General features: G+C 43.3%; 1 protein-coding gene across 1 annotated transcript; it reads left to right on the top strand.

The window, feature by feature from the left end:
• The first annotated feature begins 105 nt into the window (after positions 1-105).
• Positions 106-17,365, top strand: LOC118786860 (zinc finger protein 292-like). The gene is made up of 11 exons (XM_036542202.1): positions 106-267; positions 5,986-6,140; positions 6,531-6,609; positions 7,851-7,986; positions 8,313-8,515; positions 8,615-8,751; positions 9,320-9,461; positions 9,692-14,767; positions 15,764-15,892; positions 16,082-16,181; positions 16,578-17,365. The coding sequence occupies exons 1-11, from the start codon at positions 106-108 to the stop codon at positions 17,363-17,365; spliced, it is 7,107 nt and encodes a 2,368-aa protein (XP_036398095.1).
• Positions 17,366-18,392: the final 1,027 nt, after the last annotated feature.

Raw genomic sequence — 18,392 nt, 5'->3', positions numbered from 1 at the left:
ATGCCCCGTCGAGCGGAGATCGGGTTCGTCCCAGCACAGTGCGTGCACGTGAGCGATTCGGGTCACGTGACCGTATGTGCGTACGCGGCGGAATTAGATGTGAAGATGGCGGACGAAGAGACCGAACAGGACCCGAGCCCGCAGATCGGTACCGAACAAATGGTTTCCACTCTTAGAGATCGCTTGCAGGAATTAGCCACTGCGCTGAAGGACAGCCCGGAGCCTCCCGTTCAGTCGGCCTCTGTGTATTGCCAGAAATTCTGCCAGGTTAGTCAAACGTTTCTTGTTCTGTGTGTGCACAGTAGGCGATTTTAGCTGCACTAGCTAGCGTGGTAGTCAGCCAAACTGCTCGAATTCTGGTAACTAACAGTTAGCTCGTTCGCTAGCTGTTTGGGGTCGATGTTATTTTGTGCATGTTCGTGCAGTGTCCCGTAACATTTATTTGTAATGGTGTATGATACCCGTACAGATTGTGAACCAATGAAGCGAAATGGACATTGGAATTGCTTAGCTAGCTTGCAATACACACTCCCTGTCCTTTCGTTATGACTAGCCAGCAAGGTACACCATTTGTTGAAAATGGGTAATACAGCCATGTAGCTAGATAGATAAGCCTTTGAATGTGTGTTTGCCTTGCCCTGGTGCAGTAGACCGCAAGATCAGCTGTTAAGCTATTAAGGCTTTCCCTTTCGATGGTTTGTCTGCCTCATCTATAGGGCACAGCCAAGGTCCTGCTCTTTACAATCTACCAATTGTGGCTTGCTGCTGGTTTACTGACCTATATTTTTCACAAGGTCAGGATGGCGAAGTAGTTGGCTTTGTTATCGCTCGAGTTGAATGTCTTGGTGTACCTAGCTCGCTGAGTTTATTGCCTGTTTGCGTGCGTAAGTAATTGAAACACTTCGTGCTTTTAAATGTGGTTTCAAGCTTGTCAGCTAGTTCAAAACAGCGTAGACATGCTTAAACGCCCATAATTTTAAAAGCAAATAACGATACAGCTATGAAAGTAACTACTTAGGTGTTTGCTGGAAATATGTTATTTAAATAATCGCCGTGAAAAAAAAACTTAGTGAGGACTCTGAAGAAATCATCATAAGGTATGAAATTGAATTGAAAATTATGTAGGTTGTATCCATGTGATGTTATGTTGGTATTTATATTTGGAAATGATTTGTCTGATATTTTCACTCTGAGTTGGACCGTTCACGGTCGCTGGGATTAAAAACCCGCATGTTAATTGGAGCAAAATTAGTATAAAGGGGCGAGAATTCAAAGGGGTTCGATTCGAATTATAGTTGTATTTAACCTAATTGTCAGGTTGATAAATTAAGACAGCGCGTGTGATGCACTGCAGGATTTGCACATTGTGGATCTGAAGGTGTAGGATGCGTCCCGGAGTAGAGTATCGCCTGAGTGCTCGAATAAAACTGGCATTCGGCCTGGTTACAGTCGACACCTTATGTGGTGTTTTGCTTCATTCATTCGAGTTCCACTCGGTTTCAGCTTGTAAGCAGTAGGTTGCTGGTTTACACCTTGGGTACTGCCATCATACGCCTTCACTAGGATCCCCAAATTCTTCAGTAAATGTTCAGCATTGTATAAAAAGCAATGCATATATATCTCTGGATTAGGGTGCCTGCTGAGAACATAAAATGGCAGTGCAGTGTTCTGGGGTGAAGGTGTTAGGGTTGTGTTTGTTGCATCCCTTGATAAAACCTGTATGTAAGTGAATGTCCCTGGCTGTAAATCAGGAAAGGAGATACTATTCCAGCCTTTCCAAATGATAGCACTATATTTTGTTGTCTAACAACTTCAATTTCTCTATTTCAGTTGGTACTTTACATAAGTTCTATAAATTTTAAAATGTTCTTGGGTGACATAAAACAAATTTAATAAGTATTGTGGGTACTTAGCTGTTCATGTTAATAATATTGTTACATCTTTATTAATACTGTTTATTTAACAGATTCTGCTACTTCCCATGCTTCCATTGCTAAATGCATAAAATACATTATCACAGAATGTATCAAGAAAGCATCAAGAAAAAGAATATTGATGCACTGACTGATATCACAACTTTTGAGCTTCAGGCTGGAGAACATTTCTTAAGATATTAGTATTCATCCATGATTGTGCAGGACACACATGCTGCATCGCAGTTATCCTTAAAAGCAACATACCTTTCATCATGCTAACACGTTCATAGTGCCTGTAACAATATGCAAAGCAGCTTTACACTGTGTCAGATTCAGAGTGATCAGGTGGTGTGTGGCAGACGTAGGATGCCTTGTCAGATGGGTAGTGGCTCCTCAGCTGTTATCTGATGCACAGGGAGAATCCCAGGGGATTCAGTGCTGCCTGGCTCTTTGTCCGATAGTGACCATCCAGCCCCTCGACTGGATGGAGCTGAGTGGAGGGGGAGGGGCAGGGGGAACAGGCTGGGGCGGGGCATTTACTCAGCTGTCTCCTCAACCTCTCCGGCTCAGGGGGGATGGGGAGGGGTGTTTCCACAGGAGGCCTTTTCCACGCCAGTGATGCTGAGCTAACTGGCACACATCCTGCCGCAAGCACCGGAGTGTGTCTGTTTGAGTGAAGAAGGGTGCGTGCGTTTCTGCACGTGTGTGCGTCTGTCTGTGTGCGTTCATGTGGATAGAAGTTAGGGGATGGTTTTCACTGTCTGTCTAGATGTTTCTTCTCTTTTTTTCAAAGCGCCCTTGCTATTTTCATATAAACATATTCACTTTAATTGACAATGTTGCCTATGAAATGCAATCTGTGTTCTTAAAGATCACCACATCAGATACAGTTAGGTCGATTTTTATTGATCCACCGATTCTTGTTTGGTTTCCTAACATGGAATGAAACTCATTGGGCTTTGAATGGCAGGACCTGCCACAAGTTGGTTTGCATTTTGTTAGGCTGTAGTATTTTTCTGATTCATTTTGTCTCAGCTGTTGTTTTTAAAGTAATGAACACTACCTTAGGGATGTTTTGCTGTTCAAGAAAGAACAGCTGTGCATGGCCCCCACTCTGTGTTCATTTGCTGGGAATTTGCTGGGAGTTCCATATAGTTTTTGAAGAGATGAGCGAGAGATCCTGAGGGTTGTTGCATTGTCCTAAGAGTGCTGAGGGACTTCACTTCATTGGTTCCTGAAACACAGGATGAAGTCCTTGATTCACTGCAGCCTGTGTGCCATGAGTCTGAATTACATTAATTTTTGCCTTTATTTTATTGAGATTTTAGTGACGTAGGTTGCTCAAGGGTACAACAGCATCTCTTTTTGTGTGCATGTTTTTCACTATGTCAAAGGTCTTTAATGCTGTGTGTGTGTCACAGTTTTGGAAGGATCTAGAGGAGTGTCTTCTCCTCAGTAGACAGTAGTGGAATTCCATCTTCTGGTTGGCACCTTAGTACGGAACATGGGACCCCCAGTTGTGTACAGTAAAAATCCTCAGACTACATTGTGGTAAACCCACATAAGCCTACTTTGTGTTTGTTGAGGGTGTCACAGGAAGGAATTTACACCCAGTTACTCAATACAATGTCCACGCAATCTAAATGAAGTTTAAATCAGGAAGAATCCAGTCACACACACAGCAGTCCTTATCTAGACTCAGGAAATGTCAACAGTGCATGCATTAAGGGATATAGTGTTGGTAGGCCTCTTGGAAACTTGATAAGAGCAAATGGCCACAGGGAAGAACTTGAATGGGTGTAGATGGCTCTGGCTGCTCCATATTTTTTATAGAAGTAAATCCTGTGACCTGAATCTGTACTCTGAATGGGTAATGAACAAAACCATAGACTAGGCAAATGTCCAGCCTTTGGGATGAGCTGGATTGTGGTGGATGTTAATGAAGCAATCTAGGGTGGAACTGGTTGCAGCTGACACACATTTTGTGGAAAGTGGCCCTTTGCTTAATATCTGTATTTAATGCAAAACACAGCAATATTTTCGCACACATTTCCACTGAGGCCATGGTGCATTTTCAGTGTCGGCCTACATTTTGGCAAAGCTGCTGCTTAGGGGAAGTGGTGCATTTTGTGTTAGTGGTGTGGCTTATTACAAAAAGCTCATTGGGAAGGTCACTGCATTCTACATTTTTTACACTTATATTTGATTCATTTGGCAGAGGCTTTTATCCAAAGCGACTTACAAGTGAGGGAATGGTATAACACGAATTCTAACTCTACAGGCTGAGGAGGAATGTTGGTAAATGAGTGTATCCTAAAGCTTAGGGCAGAAAAACCCCACATACATACAAAAACTGTAGATAGCTGTGGCTTTAATTACTATTTCAGAGCAAGCACTGTATTAATTCATTGTAGTAGTAATGGCTGTGATTGCCTCATTTGCATTGAAAAGGTATATAGTGGAGCAGCGTGACTTGTGTACAGATGGACATGGTGGCCCAGGTCAACCTGTATCTTTTTTGGGTCTTCAGTCCTTGGTGAGGGCCACATCGTTCCCACAGCGCTATCTGATTTCAGTTACAGATTGGATTAAATACTATGATGTGACCTTCGACATTCACATGAGATGGGCAGTTGGGATACTCTGTGTTTATTACTTTGTCTATGTGGATGAAAAAAACCAAGAAGAAATGAATCTCCCTCCAGTGTTGTATATTGTAGGCTGTGTATATGATTTTTTGGATGTCAGAGTAGGGATTTCAACCTGAGATTACTTTCATTTGCACATCAGGTATGTCAGTATAGTCGGGGGGCTTCATATACTGTATATCCCCGGGTAAACTGTGGCTTTGGTATAGACTTCAACACGATCACAATTTTTTTAGTATACTGTAGGACATGCTCCGCCTTCTCTGGACAATGTTCTGCTGGGTTTTTAGGTAGTTAGGGTTCGGTGGTGTTTATCGGTAGGGTACATTGACACAGAATTTTGAGCAGTGGCAGAGAAAGACCCCAGTCACAGCTTGCTGTTTGCCTTTGAGACATTGACAGTGTCGAGAATATTTCGTCAGTTCACTCACTCAGCAGCTCATGCAGAAAGAGTGCTGCATGAGGCACTCTCCTTAGAGGCAGAAGAGGGCCAAAAGGGCCAGCAGGGTGCTTGTTGCCAATGTAAGCAGTGCTCACTATATATTTTTTTCTCAATATCTCTGTAGTAGATCGTGTGAGCCTGGCTTAAAAGAAGCAGGAGGGTTTGCGTAGCTCTTTAGACGCCAAGCTGGTCTGAATAGTCGGCTTTAGTTTTCGTCGACTGCAGAAATGTTTGTCCGTTTATCATTCCACCACCCTGGGAATAATGCTCGCTTTAGATGCCTTGACAGTTTGCGTTTCATTCATTGTGACGCTCTCCTTGTCTTTTAGAATGTTAGCCAGTGTAAACTGTCGAATTGTCACTGCATCTCTACGATTGATCTCAAGATTATTGTAAGACACAAGGTGGTGGTTGTGGTCCATGGAAAGTGTCTTGCTTTTTTGTGGGTTGTTGATTCTCACAAGGTGAATGTTTATAAAACCTCAGTACAGGAATGCTGCTGTCCCAGTGTTTTTTTTTGGTCACTATACACACTCGATTATGATAGTTCCCACAAACGGAGTGCATTGTATAATGAAATCAAGTTGGGAAATTGCGCTCCAAGAAAGGGCACCCATGGCCATCAGCTGCACCTTCTTTGCCATTTTGTTGCCATTTGCTCATTAAAATCCAGTCATAGAGATAGACATATAGACATATAGAGATAGAGACATATGGATTTTTGCTGTCACAGCATATAGCAGTATATATGTTTTGATTTAAAAGCCAGAGCAGTATCCGGATATGTAGTTCAACTGATGAGCTCACCAATAAAACTTTGCATTTTACCATTTACCATTGTTCAAGTATAGTGTTATGTTCTTATGTTCTTTCACCTGCAGTTCTTGGGTTCAGAGCTGAGTGTTTTAACCACAGCCCCAAACACTGCTGTGTGAAATCGGCAGTGCTGATGTGTGTGATTCCGTGCGTTTTCTCTCAGGTGCTGGTGGAGTTTGCAGGCCAGTGGAAGATAGACGTGCATCCCCTGCCTTTGCTGGAGGTTTACACAGAGGCCATTCTGAGCTACGCAAGTGCCGCCCCCTACCTCTGCTCTGAGTGTGAAAGCGTACCCCTCCTACTTGAAAGGTTGAGCCTGTGAGTACTCATGTTAATCTTATACAGAAGTGACAGCTTCACGGCTTTTAAAGGCACCAAGAGCCATTTACGTAAAATTTGCACTGGACTTTACTGTTATTGTTTATTTATCTTCACCTCTGGAGCTTAACATATATATTTTTTTTGCTCTGTGAAATAAAATGACTGCTGACCACTGCCCATTTTATTTTGACCAGTGATTGCACTTCTCACTGTTTAGTATTGTTAAGATGGATAAACGTTTGAGTGCTTTGCTTTCTTCTGAATATTTTGTGGCTTCATGAACAGCGATGGCAGTCCACACGTGTACTTGTGAGTGCTGTAGTGAATGTAGGAGCTTTTTCAGCACAGAGACCCCTGTTGAAACATGCACCTTTTTGTTTTTTGCAGGAGTTGTGTGGAGCTGCTGCTGGCCCAGGCTGAGAAGATCCCAGCTGCATTGTGGGAAAGGTTCCAGTCTTCAGTGCAGGTAAGTGTGTACCACTGATGTCAAGCCCTTTTACAGATGTTCGGAACATCTGTTCACACATCGCTGTCTGTGTGGTAGTACCTCACTGTCTACAGCTTTGATTTTACATTATCATACGATCATTGTATGAATTGTACACCGTTCCAGCAGCAGTGTGTACCTCAGTTATCCATGGTTCAGCGTGCATTTCTTTGGCAAATGGCAAAAACAAGAGCCAAAATTCTGCTTTTACTTGATTTATCAGCTTGAAAAATGTGACAGCTAAAATTGAAATTAAATATGTTTATCCCCTAGCTCCCTGTGAACCGGGAGTTCACTACAGGCAACTACTGAGAGGATACTGTAGTATACTCAGTGTAACAGGGGCAGGTGGTGATCTACAGTTCCTGTACTGCTCTGTGTTTGTGATGGCTTTGTACTTCTATCTGATGCAAGTAAACATGTTTTCTTGGAAATTACGTATGGTTATTTTTAGCCTTGACACATGTTATTGGAAATTAGGTTTGTCTCAGGCATCTGTCAAGGATCTCTCTCACCCCAATTTCCTGTACACACAGGCTTTCGAACACTTGAATTTGTCATATTTGTATTTCTGTGCTCCTAGTACCTGTCACTGTAATGTCATTGCTGCTCTGACTGGAGTCTGCTTCTTTTCCTTTACAATGAGCATAGGCAAAATAACCAGTTCAAACAAGGGTAATTTATGCTTAAGATGTTGTGGAAAACTGGGGAAAAAATTAAGGTGTGCTAACAGAATTTGTTTTGAAGGGGAGTTGGTGCTGGTGTTGGTGTCTTCATGTTATATTTATTAATGTGTGCCACGGTTCTCTTAAGGTTAACCAACACTGTTTTTTTTCCCACAAATGTGGATGTTCTCCTCACTCTGCAGAGCAGTGTGAGACAATTCCTCGAGGGCCAGTGTGTGTCCTTGTTTTTATTCCAACTAATTACCTTCACCTAATTGGTCCCATTAGCTAATTTGCTGCACACACAAACACTTCTTCGTTTCTCCGTTTGTGCTGCAGTATACTATTTGATCATCGTTTTCATTTTTTCCGTGTCATTTTATTTTAAAAATGCCAAACGGAGTAGAAGATTGCACTAATTAAGTCGTTACCATCAGAATTTGGAAATGGTAACATAGCCTTGCTCTAAAGCAATGAGTGATTGACAGCGTGGAGATTTTGTGTGAGCGCGCATCACAGTTCCTCTCCCTGCTGACTGCTTTAATCTCTTCGCAGTCGGCCCACAGTCTTCTGCTGCAGAATGGAAACGCACAGCTGTGCATGCTGTCTGCTCTGGCACAGGAGAATGGTGTGTGGTCCAACAGCACACTGTGTCAGATTCTTTCCAAGGACACGCCCCAAACAGAAAAAGGTTGGTTGTGACTGGATGTCTTACTGCCTACGGGGCACTTTGGTCTCGACTTTAGAAAATCAATCTCGTTAACTAAGATGGGGTTTTCTTGACGCATGGATGTACATCAGACAGTAGTTGAAATGAATGAAAAATATCAGGTATGGTCTCACAGAAAATGTAACGGTGGTTAATATTTGGTACTTAAAAGTGCACTGCAGTAAAATTTAATCTGGTTTTTAGTTTGCACATTTCAACATGTCATTTTTACTGAGCTTTTAAAAATGGAATAAAAATGGCTTGATGTCCATATCTTTTTCAAAGTTTTCCCTTTTTTCTTTTCCTAGTTCATGAATTTCTTGCACTGGAGGGCCCCATTCTCCTGGAGATGCGCATAAAGCACCTTATCAAAGAGAACCATGTTGAAAAGGCAGCCTTGCTGGCTAAAGAGTGCTCAGAGTGTCCCGACTTCAGAGGAAGGGGTACCTTCAAACAGACCTACCTCGTCTGCTTGTGTGCCATAGGTCCACAAGAACAGCTAATGCAAAAGGTGAGTCTGTTGTACAAAATAACAACATTCATCATGTGCAGTAAAGATCCAAGGGTCATACAGCACCTGCAATGGCTTTTTTTCCCCACCCTGAGGCAGATTTCTGAAGTGGATTGTAAAGATGCCCTGGAGATGGTCTGTAATCTGGAGTCGGACGGAGATGAGAGAGGAGCCCTCAGTCTGTGCTCTGCCTTTCTGACCCGGCAGATTATCCAGGGCGACGTTTACTGCGCCTGGTGAGTTCTGCTTGATGGCTCTCAAGACCACGCCATTTCTCTTTTATGCACTTTGCCCTTTACGTAACCCTTTTATTTGGAATTGGCAGTTGTACGTTAGACTAGTCTCACCGCGATAACATCTGCACTCACACATAAGTGCTGAAGCGAATGAAATCCTATGATACACGTGCAGGCAGCCAAAGGCTTTTTTGCACTAGTCACGCAGCTCACTACAGTGAATTGGGTGGTCATTAGAGGATAGCTGCTACTTCTGTTGCAGCTGCTTGATTAATTGCAGGGTGCCTGAGCAGTGAGAGAAGGAATCCCTAGCTGATCTATGCGTCCCTAATGCCTTGCCAACTGAGGCACTCTGGATTCCTCGTGTCATGCGCTATGTGCAACCTCATGTGGGCATACGCTAAGACATCACCAATAACTTCAATAATAACATATTTAAAAAAAACAGTATTTTGTCTTTAAACAGTGGGTGTACAAAAATGGAAATTCCAGCTACCATATGCTTCTTTGTTTTGGGTCAAGTAGGTGTGGAAAGATGAGTGTTGAGGGATCTTGGCTTCTCTTTCAGGGAACTCACACTGTTCTGGAGTAAACTGCTGAAGAGGGTAGAACCATCTGCACAGGTGTTTCTGGACCGATGCTGTCAGTTGTCACGATTGTCCAAAAGTGTCTACCACATTCTCTTCCTCATTAAAGTCATCCAGTCTGAGGTGGGTCTGTATTTTTGACCTGGAAGGCATGTTTGTTCCATCCATGTTTGTCAGAAGTAATTCACAAGACTTAACATAGGTAGCGCATGCTTTTAGCAGCATGCAGTATTATCGTAAAATGCTTTTCCAAACACCCAGCACCCATATGCATACATGGACTTGTTTAACTTGAGCGTCATTACTTTTTTTCCCAAAACACATTTGTTCATTGATTTTTTTTTTTTTTTCAGCTGGAAGATGTGGGACTGCATGTGTGCATTGAAATGTGCATTAGAGCCCTGCAAATGGTTTCTGGAAGCGATGGAAATGTGAAGGCCACCATTTGCAAAACCATCTCCTGCTTGTTGCCCACGGATTTGGAAGTGAGACGGGCGTGCCAGCTGACAGAGTTCCTTCTCGAGCCTACTGTGGACTCGTACTATGCAGTGGAAACACTTTACAATGAGCCCGACCAAAAGTTGGAGGAAGAGAATCTCCCAGTGCCTAATTCACTGCGCTGTGAGCTCCTGTTAGTCTTTAAGACACAGTGGCCTTTTGACCCAGAGTTCTGGGACTGGAAGACCCTGAAACGTCACTGCTTGGTGCTGATGGGAGAGCAGGCATCTATTGTGTCATCCATTGATGAGCTTAATGACACTACGTACTTGGATCAGGTTGAGGACGATGATGATCTAAGCAAAAGTCATGAAGAGTTTAAAGACCCAACGGAATACTTCTTGGACACTACCAATCAGCTGAATGAAATTGGAGATGAAAAACAGAAAAAAAGGGAAGTCAAGAAACTGAGGGAGAAAGGATTTATATCTGCGAGGTTTAGGAACTGGCAAGCCTATGTTCAGTATTGTGTTCTCTGTGATAAAGAGTTTCTTGGTCACAGGATTGTTCGACATGCACAGAAGCACTTCGTTGATGGGGTTTACAGCTGTCCAATATGTGCTGCAAATTTTGACTCCAAGGAGCAGCTAATGCCACATGTGGCGTCACACGTGAAACAGTCTTGCAAGGAACGGCTTGCTGCCATGAAATCAAGTAAGGCGTTGGCAAATTCTTCCAAAAAAATCATTCCTGGCTCTTCCTCTCAAAACGGCACTGTTGAAAAGCTGGACTGCAAACCCAAAACAAAAGGCAAGGCAGATAATAATGATTCTCCAAGCACCACAAACAGTGACTGTGAAGAGACTGTCACAAGTAAACCTGAGATCACAGCATTTGGAGAAGAAAAGAATGAGGAGCACTCATGCCCTGTTACAAACTGTTGTAAAAGTTTCAAGTTCTTCAGAAACATGATAGCCCATGTGAAAACCCACGGGGATAATGAAGAAGCTAGACGTTTTCTTGAAATACAGAGTAAAAAGGTCGTGTGCCATTTTTGTCGTCGGCATTTTGTCAGCATTGCTCACCTTAATGATCACTTGCAAATGCACTGTGGTGACAAGCCATACATTTGTGTGCAGATGAATTGCAAGGCCAGCTTCCTCACCAATGCTGAGCTGCTCATGCACAGGAAGGAGCACACTACATTTAAGGCAAAGTGTATGTTTCCAAAGTGTGGGAGAATTTTTAGTGAAGCTTACATGCTGTATGATCACGAAGCACAGCATTACAATACATTCACTTGTAAAGTCGCTGGCTGTGGAAAGATATTCCATGCTCAGTCTCAGTTGGATTTACACCAGGAAGACCACCTTAAAAAAGAGGATCCCCTTAATATTGAGGACCAATCTCTTTTACCAGATTTGAATATTGAATCACCAGCTCAGATCCCCATAGATCAGACACCAGACTGCTCCACTCCTGTGGACCCAAAACCATCAGGTAGTCAGGTGTCCCTCCCACAAGGTGAAGTACAGTCAACCTCATCAAACTTAACCAATGAAAAGAAGGATCAGCAGGCTGCACCAGTTGAAATAAAGCACTCAGTTGAGAGGATGCTTAACACATCTGTTGGTCCTGTACAAGGGTCTGACCACAGCCTGCCCTTCAAGCCTGAGTCAGCTGATAGCCATCAAGAACAGTTTCCATTACCAAATTCTGAAGATCCTATGACCCAGTCTTCCACAAGTATGTACACATCTAATCAGCCAGGACTGTTGAATGAAGCTCCGTCTCACCTACATGATGTAAGGCAAACAAGGCCACACAGTCAGATTTGCACTCCGGCTTCTTGCCAGAGTGTTACACCTGAATCTCATGCGCCTTTGCACCCAAATCTTCAGCAACCTCAAGTTCAGAATGTGGGTTTGTTCCCCACCCCAGAACAGAATCTTTTACCCAGTCAGCATCCAGATTGGCGCAGCAGTCACAGTCAAACTGGAACATATTTGCAGGACCCAAAATTGCATCCATATGCATGGAATCATACTGAAGTCTCACATGGTGTCCAGTGTAAAGGTGATGTTCCTGACTCTTTTCAGCTGGCTTTGTCACAAGATCAAAACATTATGACGAATGAAGGCAGATCTGAATGCAGAGTATCAGCGCTGGAAAACCCATCCTGCATGTTCCTGGACAATAGGCCAGCTCCAGAGCAGACCCTTCCCTGTATGCCTGCTGTAATACCTGCCACTCCTAAATCTGTTGCTTCCTGTGTCACTTATCCACAGTCTGTTCCTCAGCCAGTTGTTGGGAGTGCAACAGCAGGAACAGCTTCGCATTACACATGCAAAACCTCTCCTGCTCCACCTGAAGCAGTGAAACAGAGGCATTACTGTCCCTACGAGACATGCACTCGGAACTACAGCTGTCCAAAAAGTGTCAGCAAGCACATGAAAGCAGCACATCCAGAGTTCTTCATAGAATGGAAATTGGCTAAGCAGAATGCTAAAGCCATCAAGGCTGCTACAAGAAAAGTTCCAGCTGATGGTAACAAAGCAGTTCCCAACGTATGCACACAAAGCACTGCAAACCAACAGTTGCTTGGCCAGATGGGGTGCAGAAATATCGTGGCTTCTTCAGAAAACCCAACAGGAAATGTCTTAAATTCTGTATTGTTCTCCCAGTCAGGAAAAGCTCAGAGCGAATGTGTGCCCACTTGGACCGGGATGCAGACAGCCACTGCACATAGTTCACTATGGCCTTTACATGCTGGGAACAATTCCAGTATTTCTGGTCAGACTGATTGTGCTTCAGTGTCCTTGCCCCCACCCCTTCCGTCTAATCATCAATTCCTTCCCCATATGAACCAGTCATCTACTAGTTATCCCTCACAAACAAGCGCTACCTGTACCCCACCATTTACTCAAGATGGTACAACAGCAGCAGTTTTTAACGGAGAACCAAATACGATGAATCGGCTATTGGCTGACCAAGATGCAACAAACTCTCTTGTGAGTGTGCAGACATACAGTGGGTCTTGGCAGAGTGAGATTCCACTAACAGAGATAAATGCAAGTCCAGTTTTTGGTTCCCTGCAACCTGACAAAGCAGATTCCAAAATAACTCCAATTTCAGCAGATGGCAAAACTTCAGAGCATGACAAAATCAGTCAGCCCACTTTACAGAACCTTAATGATAAAACCAGAAATCCCGTCTTCCATTCAAATGTGAATCACGGCTCACAGCTATCAGCACTCCTGTCAGGTGAAAGTCTCTGTTCCTCTCATGTTATTACCAGTATCCCTGCTCCCCGGATGGATGTTAAAGATGAAACACTGGTCCACAGTATTTCATCCTGTCACACTACCCCACCTAATACAGAAGAACTACCCAGCTCTTTGTTGCCATCGGCTGTAGAATATGGATCTCACTCATTCCTGCCCTCTACTTCTGCCAGTCTAAAGGACTCTGCTTCACAGGATCAATTGGATAAACCTGTAAATCCTGTAATACCATCACAAATGCAGAACAGCTCATTTTCTGGTGTGACTGCTTCAGAAAGAATGGGTTGTCCACAAAAAAATCCAGGTTTCCAGTCGGAAGGGGAAACCTCACACACTGGAGCTCATATTAGTCTCTCAGGTAGTGGGAAGATCTCAAGGCAGGATGAGACCATGCAAGGAGTGAAAAAAATCAAGCGTGATAAAAGAACTAAGTGGCCAGCGATTGTTAAAGACGGGAAGTTCATATGCTGTAGATGCTTCAGAGAATTCCAAAGCCCCAAATCACTTGGAGGTCATTTATCAAAGCGATCTCTTTGCAAAGACCTTAATGAAACTGACTCGACTACAGGCTTGGCCACATCATTACAGGACATCAAGTCTCCACACACTCCAAATGCCTACTGCCAACCTAAATTTGATCCAAACATGGCTTTTAAAGATGAGCTCAAGCCTTGTTCCAGTGTCAATTTTCCACAAACAAACATAGAGCAAAATAGTGAAACCCCCAAGCCATTAATAGGCAATCCTTCTCTTAGAAACCTTTTCAGTTCCTCTCAGATTCCTCAAGGGACATTGCAAAAAGCCTGTGATACTTACTCTGATGGTTTCTTGCCAGAAAACACAGTCATACAGCAGACAGGAAATGTTCATTTCAAAACAGAAAGTGAACACACTAAGGATGATATTGGCAACTCAGAAGAAACTCATTTGGACAACAGTGTTCTCTCTGATTCTTTTCCTTCTCAGCTGGCCCAAACCAGCTTGCCGCTTGCGCCAAATGTCCATTCCGCAACTCATCTGAATGAAATGCTTAGAGCTGAAGCTTTGAGGAAGTTGACAGAGTTAAAGGGGAAGGCTGGACAATCAAATGACAGTCTTGTGGCTGCTATTGCCAGTCTGGCACAAAATCTAAGGACAGATTCTTCACCTCACGTCACTTCGCCCGATCCTTTGCAGCCTCCCTTACTGTCAGGCATTCAGCTTGACTATCCTCAAAAGAAAAACTGTGAGGAGAACATCAAGAAAAAGTTGCGCGATCAGATTTTGGCTGGTGATCTTCTGAGAGTGGGCAATGTGTGTAGAGAAAGAAGTCCTGATGCAAGTGCCAGCTCAGATGTCAGTGGTGTCCCTCAAGTCTTGCGTAGGTACCAGAGCCTTGAGTATTCCAGGGTAACCCAAAAGGCCCCTAATGGTGCACAGTTTAACAGCAGTGAAGCTAGCACTGTGTCCCCTTGCCTCGCCAATGGAGCATTGCTCTTGCAGAGTGACACCCAACAGAATGGGGGATCTGTATCGGGAGAAATTCCGGCAAATCACACTGATCAAGCCCCTGCCCAGTCACCTGGCGAAGATGAAAAAATTACTGAAATTCAGAGAGCCTTACAGAAATTGGATCTTGAAGATCATTCAGCTATGAGTAGTTGTTCCTCTACCGCCAGTGTTAAAAATGAGGTGTCAGATAACCTTGATTCCTTGAAGCCTGTGGCTGTTAGTGGAGCAAAGGAAGGACTTGTAACTGGAAATGTCCTAAAGCCGTTTTTATGTAAAAAGGAGGGTTGCAGATATGGTGCCATGACGAAAGAAGCACTTTTCAAACACCTCTCCAGGGTACATAATTACACTGATGAAATGATTAAAGAAATCAAGAATGGTCCAGTGAAGCTTTCTCCATTTCTTTGTCATATATGCAACAAGACATTCACCCGTAACTCGAATCTCAGAGTTCATTGCCACGCCGTTCACAGCATGTCACGAGAAGAGATGCAAAAAATAGCACCTCAGCCAAACAAAAAAGCAGAGAATCATATTCCTGAGATGGAATCTTGCAATAAACAAATCGGTGGCTGTGTAAGTAATCCATCCGGCATCGAGAATGTCTCTTCAAACTATGCAATACCTGAGAAATCTGTAGATGGCAGACAAGAGCAGTTGTGTTTACCTTCTGAACAAAATGCAGTTTCTTTGCCAAAAGAGATAAAAACAGAATGCGCTTCTTCACCTTTTAAAGAGCCCATACTCACTGGACAGAGTGTTGTAGAATTGACTAAAGATCTCACAGTGGTGGAACCAGTGCATTCAGAACAGCAGATTCCCATGAAAGATGAACGGGCAGCAGTAATGGCAGGATACCTCCAAGAAAGGTTGTCCAGTATAAGATCCCCTCAGTCTGACCAACATTCTGATGTGCAGCATGCATCCACAACTAGCCAGTACTCAGCAGGGCAGTTAGCAGGGAGCAGTTTGCCTACTGCAGCCTCTGTAGGAGTAGTAGCAGTAGGCCCTCAAGTAGCTTCCCTTCAGACAGGGAGTTCCTCTCCTGAGAAAATGGTGCTAAAACTCGACAAACCCAAAACAGTCAAAGCAGAAAACCCCAAAAAGACTAAAGAGAAAAAGGAGAAAAGCAGTGATGTGGATGATGTTTTCAGCCCCTATAGGCCATACCGCTGTGTTCACCAAGGATGTGTTGCTGCTTTTACCATCCAGCAAAATCTCATTCTTCATTACAAGGCCGTGCATCAGTCTGCTCTTCCAAAATTTGATGAACACAACAAGGACGAGCAAGATGAAGAACACTGTGAGGTCACAGCTGAGGGGGAAGAGGAGATAGCAAAGGTGAAGGAATACCGATGTCAAGTCAAATACTGTTCAAGGGTCTTCCCAAAAATTACCAGCCTTTTGCAGCATTACCTCCAGCTTCATAAATTTACACATGATAGAGCAGGCACTCTGATATCCAGCTTTAACCTCTGTCAGTTCCAATGTGATCAGCCGGAATGCACAGCATCTTTCTCTGCTTTCCAGGAATACACTGAACATGTGAAACAGGATCACAAGATGACAAAGTTGTCCAAGACTGATGGTGCAGAAGGCGTGTTCAAGTGTGAGTACGATGGATGTGACCGTGAGTATTCAACTCGCTCAAACCTGCTCCGGCATGTCATGAAAAAACACCGGGCTTTCTACAGACTACTAATGAGGAAACAGCGGAAAAATTCTGAAGGACAGCGACAAGCTAGTGTGAAGAGGTCAGAGGTCACCAGGGTTAAGAGTAACAGCGGGAAGGAGAACCGAGAAAACCAAAGACTCAGACAAAAGGGAAGTAACAAAAAGAAACATCACAGGGCAAGTAACCACTGGACCAGCTTTGGTAAGCCCTCTTTGAAATCCCTGGATGAAGCCTCGGGGATGTGCACGAAGAAATTCCCCTTGCAATACCCTTGCATGCTGAAGGGCTGTGAGACTGTTGTGAGCTCTGAACGGAATATACTGAGACACTATGCCTCTCATGGTCTTACAGAGCGATATATAGAGGAGCAGAGAAGTGGCTTCATATTTTGCAAGAAGTACTCGCGATCCAAGTGTAAGGATGCAGACAGATCGGCAGAATCCTCCGCAGAATCATCGGAGAATGAAGACAGTGATGGGATGGGCCCTGAGGAAAGTGATACAGAGAGTTCAAAACAAATTCCTGTGAAAGAGGATAGCTGTGAGCTACCTGAAGCCAAGCAGTTATCTGATGAGAGCTCAGAAACAAAGTCAGTCATGCAAATGCCAATCAAGCGAAAGCGGGGTCGTCCTAGGAAAACCGATTGTCCTGGGAGACAGCCAGTTGCTTCTGGTAGCAGAAGGGAGAGCTTGAGAAATAAAGTCAACCAAGTGACTAACAGCATGGACTCTCCTAGAAGACCTCGAGTCCAAGAGGAGCAATCGGAGAAGAACATATCACTCAGCTCCTTCAGGCCCATGGGGTTTGAGGCGTCCTTCCTGAAGTTTTTAGAGGAATCCACAGAGCCTCCACACACTCCAAAGCGGAAGGCTGCAGGTGGTGTCTCTGAGGTACCATCAAAACGTCGTCGCACCCTTCAACAGAAAACTGTAAACATCATGTGTGAAAGACCCTATGCTTACAGGCGTGCAAGAGACCGTCAAAGCCTGGTTGACTTTAGGAACCCCTTAAAACTGAAGTCGGTGAAGAATGTGAAAATTGTGGTGGACAGAACTTTTTCTAGTGGAGCTGAACTTTTGCTGAAGCAGCTTCAGGAGATGAGACCTATGGTGGTACTTAAGAAGTGGCTGTATAGTTGATCCCTAAGTCACAGATCGAATGTTTTCATTATCAAAGCCTCATACTCAGGACTAGATATTTAAAAAACATGCTGCATATTGTTGTCTAAAACAGTGCTTTGATTAATGCATTAATGTATTTTTCAACACTAAAAGGTATCAGTGGTTGTCTGACGTACTTGAGTGGACCACAGGTATTTTTGATTGTGGAAATGTTATGATTGATTTTTAATTGGCCAAACCAATTAAACCAATTTAGCTCTTGAAAAATACATTTAAAGTGGTGTTTTTTATGATAATCATTATTGTGTAGGAAATCAACTTGTGTTTATGAATGTTTGTATTTATGAAGCATCTCTTGCATTGCCTTGGTGAGTTCACATTTTAATAGGGAAAGTCTGGTGAAAAAATGGTTGTAGATGTTTTATTTATTCAGTAGTAGCCTTCAGTGTTTCCACTGGTACCCATCCAACCACATCCTGTGGGCCTAGAATCAGACCCTGCTAGAGTCAGTGATGCAAGCCAGTCTCAGTTAAAGCTTTGAGATAACTTTTCAAAAAAGCTACTTCTGTACGTATATCAGAGTTTGGTTAGAGCATAGTCAGTTACAAATTGAAGGAAAAGCTAGACAACTAAGGGGAAACTAGCAAACTACAACTTTATCATCCTGCTTGATGCTGTTAAGAATTTGCATTTTTGTTGTTTGTTTCTCTCGGTTCCTGACCAACGAGGGCGCATCAAATTGTGGTTGCAGTTGTGGTTCAAGTCTAGTTTTAATTAAAATTTTAAAGCAAGTACTTCATAGAAATCCTAAAATGTGTCTCATTTATATTTTTGACCAGACTTCCCCTTTTAAGGAAAGGGTTGACCAGTTCAGCAATTTTGATATATCCCTGTGGGACAACTTTGTGACAAAACAATGCTGTAAAATTAAGATTTTATTGTATTTCTTCTATAGCGTGCTGTGTATAGTCCGATGAGTTGTTATCTTTAAAATTTAACGTTAATTCTGAGCGGTTAAATTTTGTGTATACATTCTTTGATTTGA

Source organism: Megalops cyprinoides, chromosome 12 (assembly GCF_013368585.1).
Source record: "Megalops cyprinoides isolate fMegCyp1 chromosome 12, fMegCyp1.pri, whole genome shotgun sequence".
Lineage (NCBI taxonomy): Eukaryota > Metazoa > Chordata > Actinopteri > Elopiformes > Megalopidae > Megalops > Megalops cyprinoides.
The sequence above is the reverse complement of the archived record's forward strand: the minus strand, read 5'-3'. Positions and strand labels throughout refer to the sequence as shown.

Coding starts and splice junctions, on each gene's coding strand:
- LOC118786860 (XM_036542202.1), top strand. CDS start 106: ATGGCGGACGAAGAGACCGAACAGGACCCGAGCCCGCAGATCGGTACC. Junction 9,462..9,691: donor TTAAAGTCATCCAGTCTGAG/GTGGGTCTGTAT, acceptor TTTTTTTTTCAG/CTGGAAGATGTGGGACTGCA. Junction 14,768..15,763: donor ATTCCTTGAAGCCTGTGGCT/GTTAGTGGAGCA, acceptor TTTACCATCCAG/CAAAATCTCATTCTTCATTA.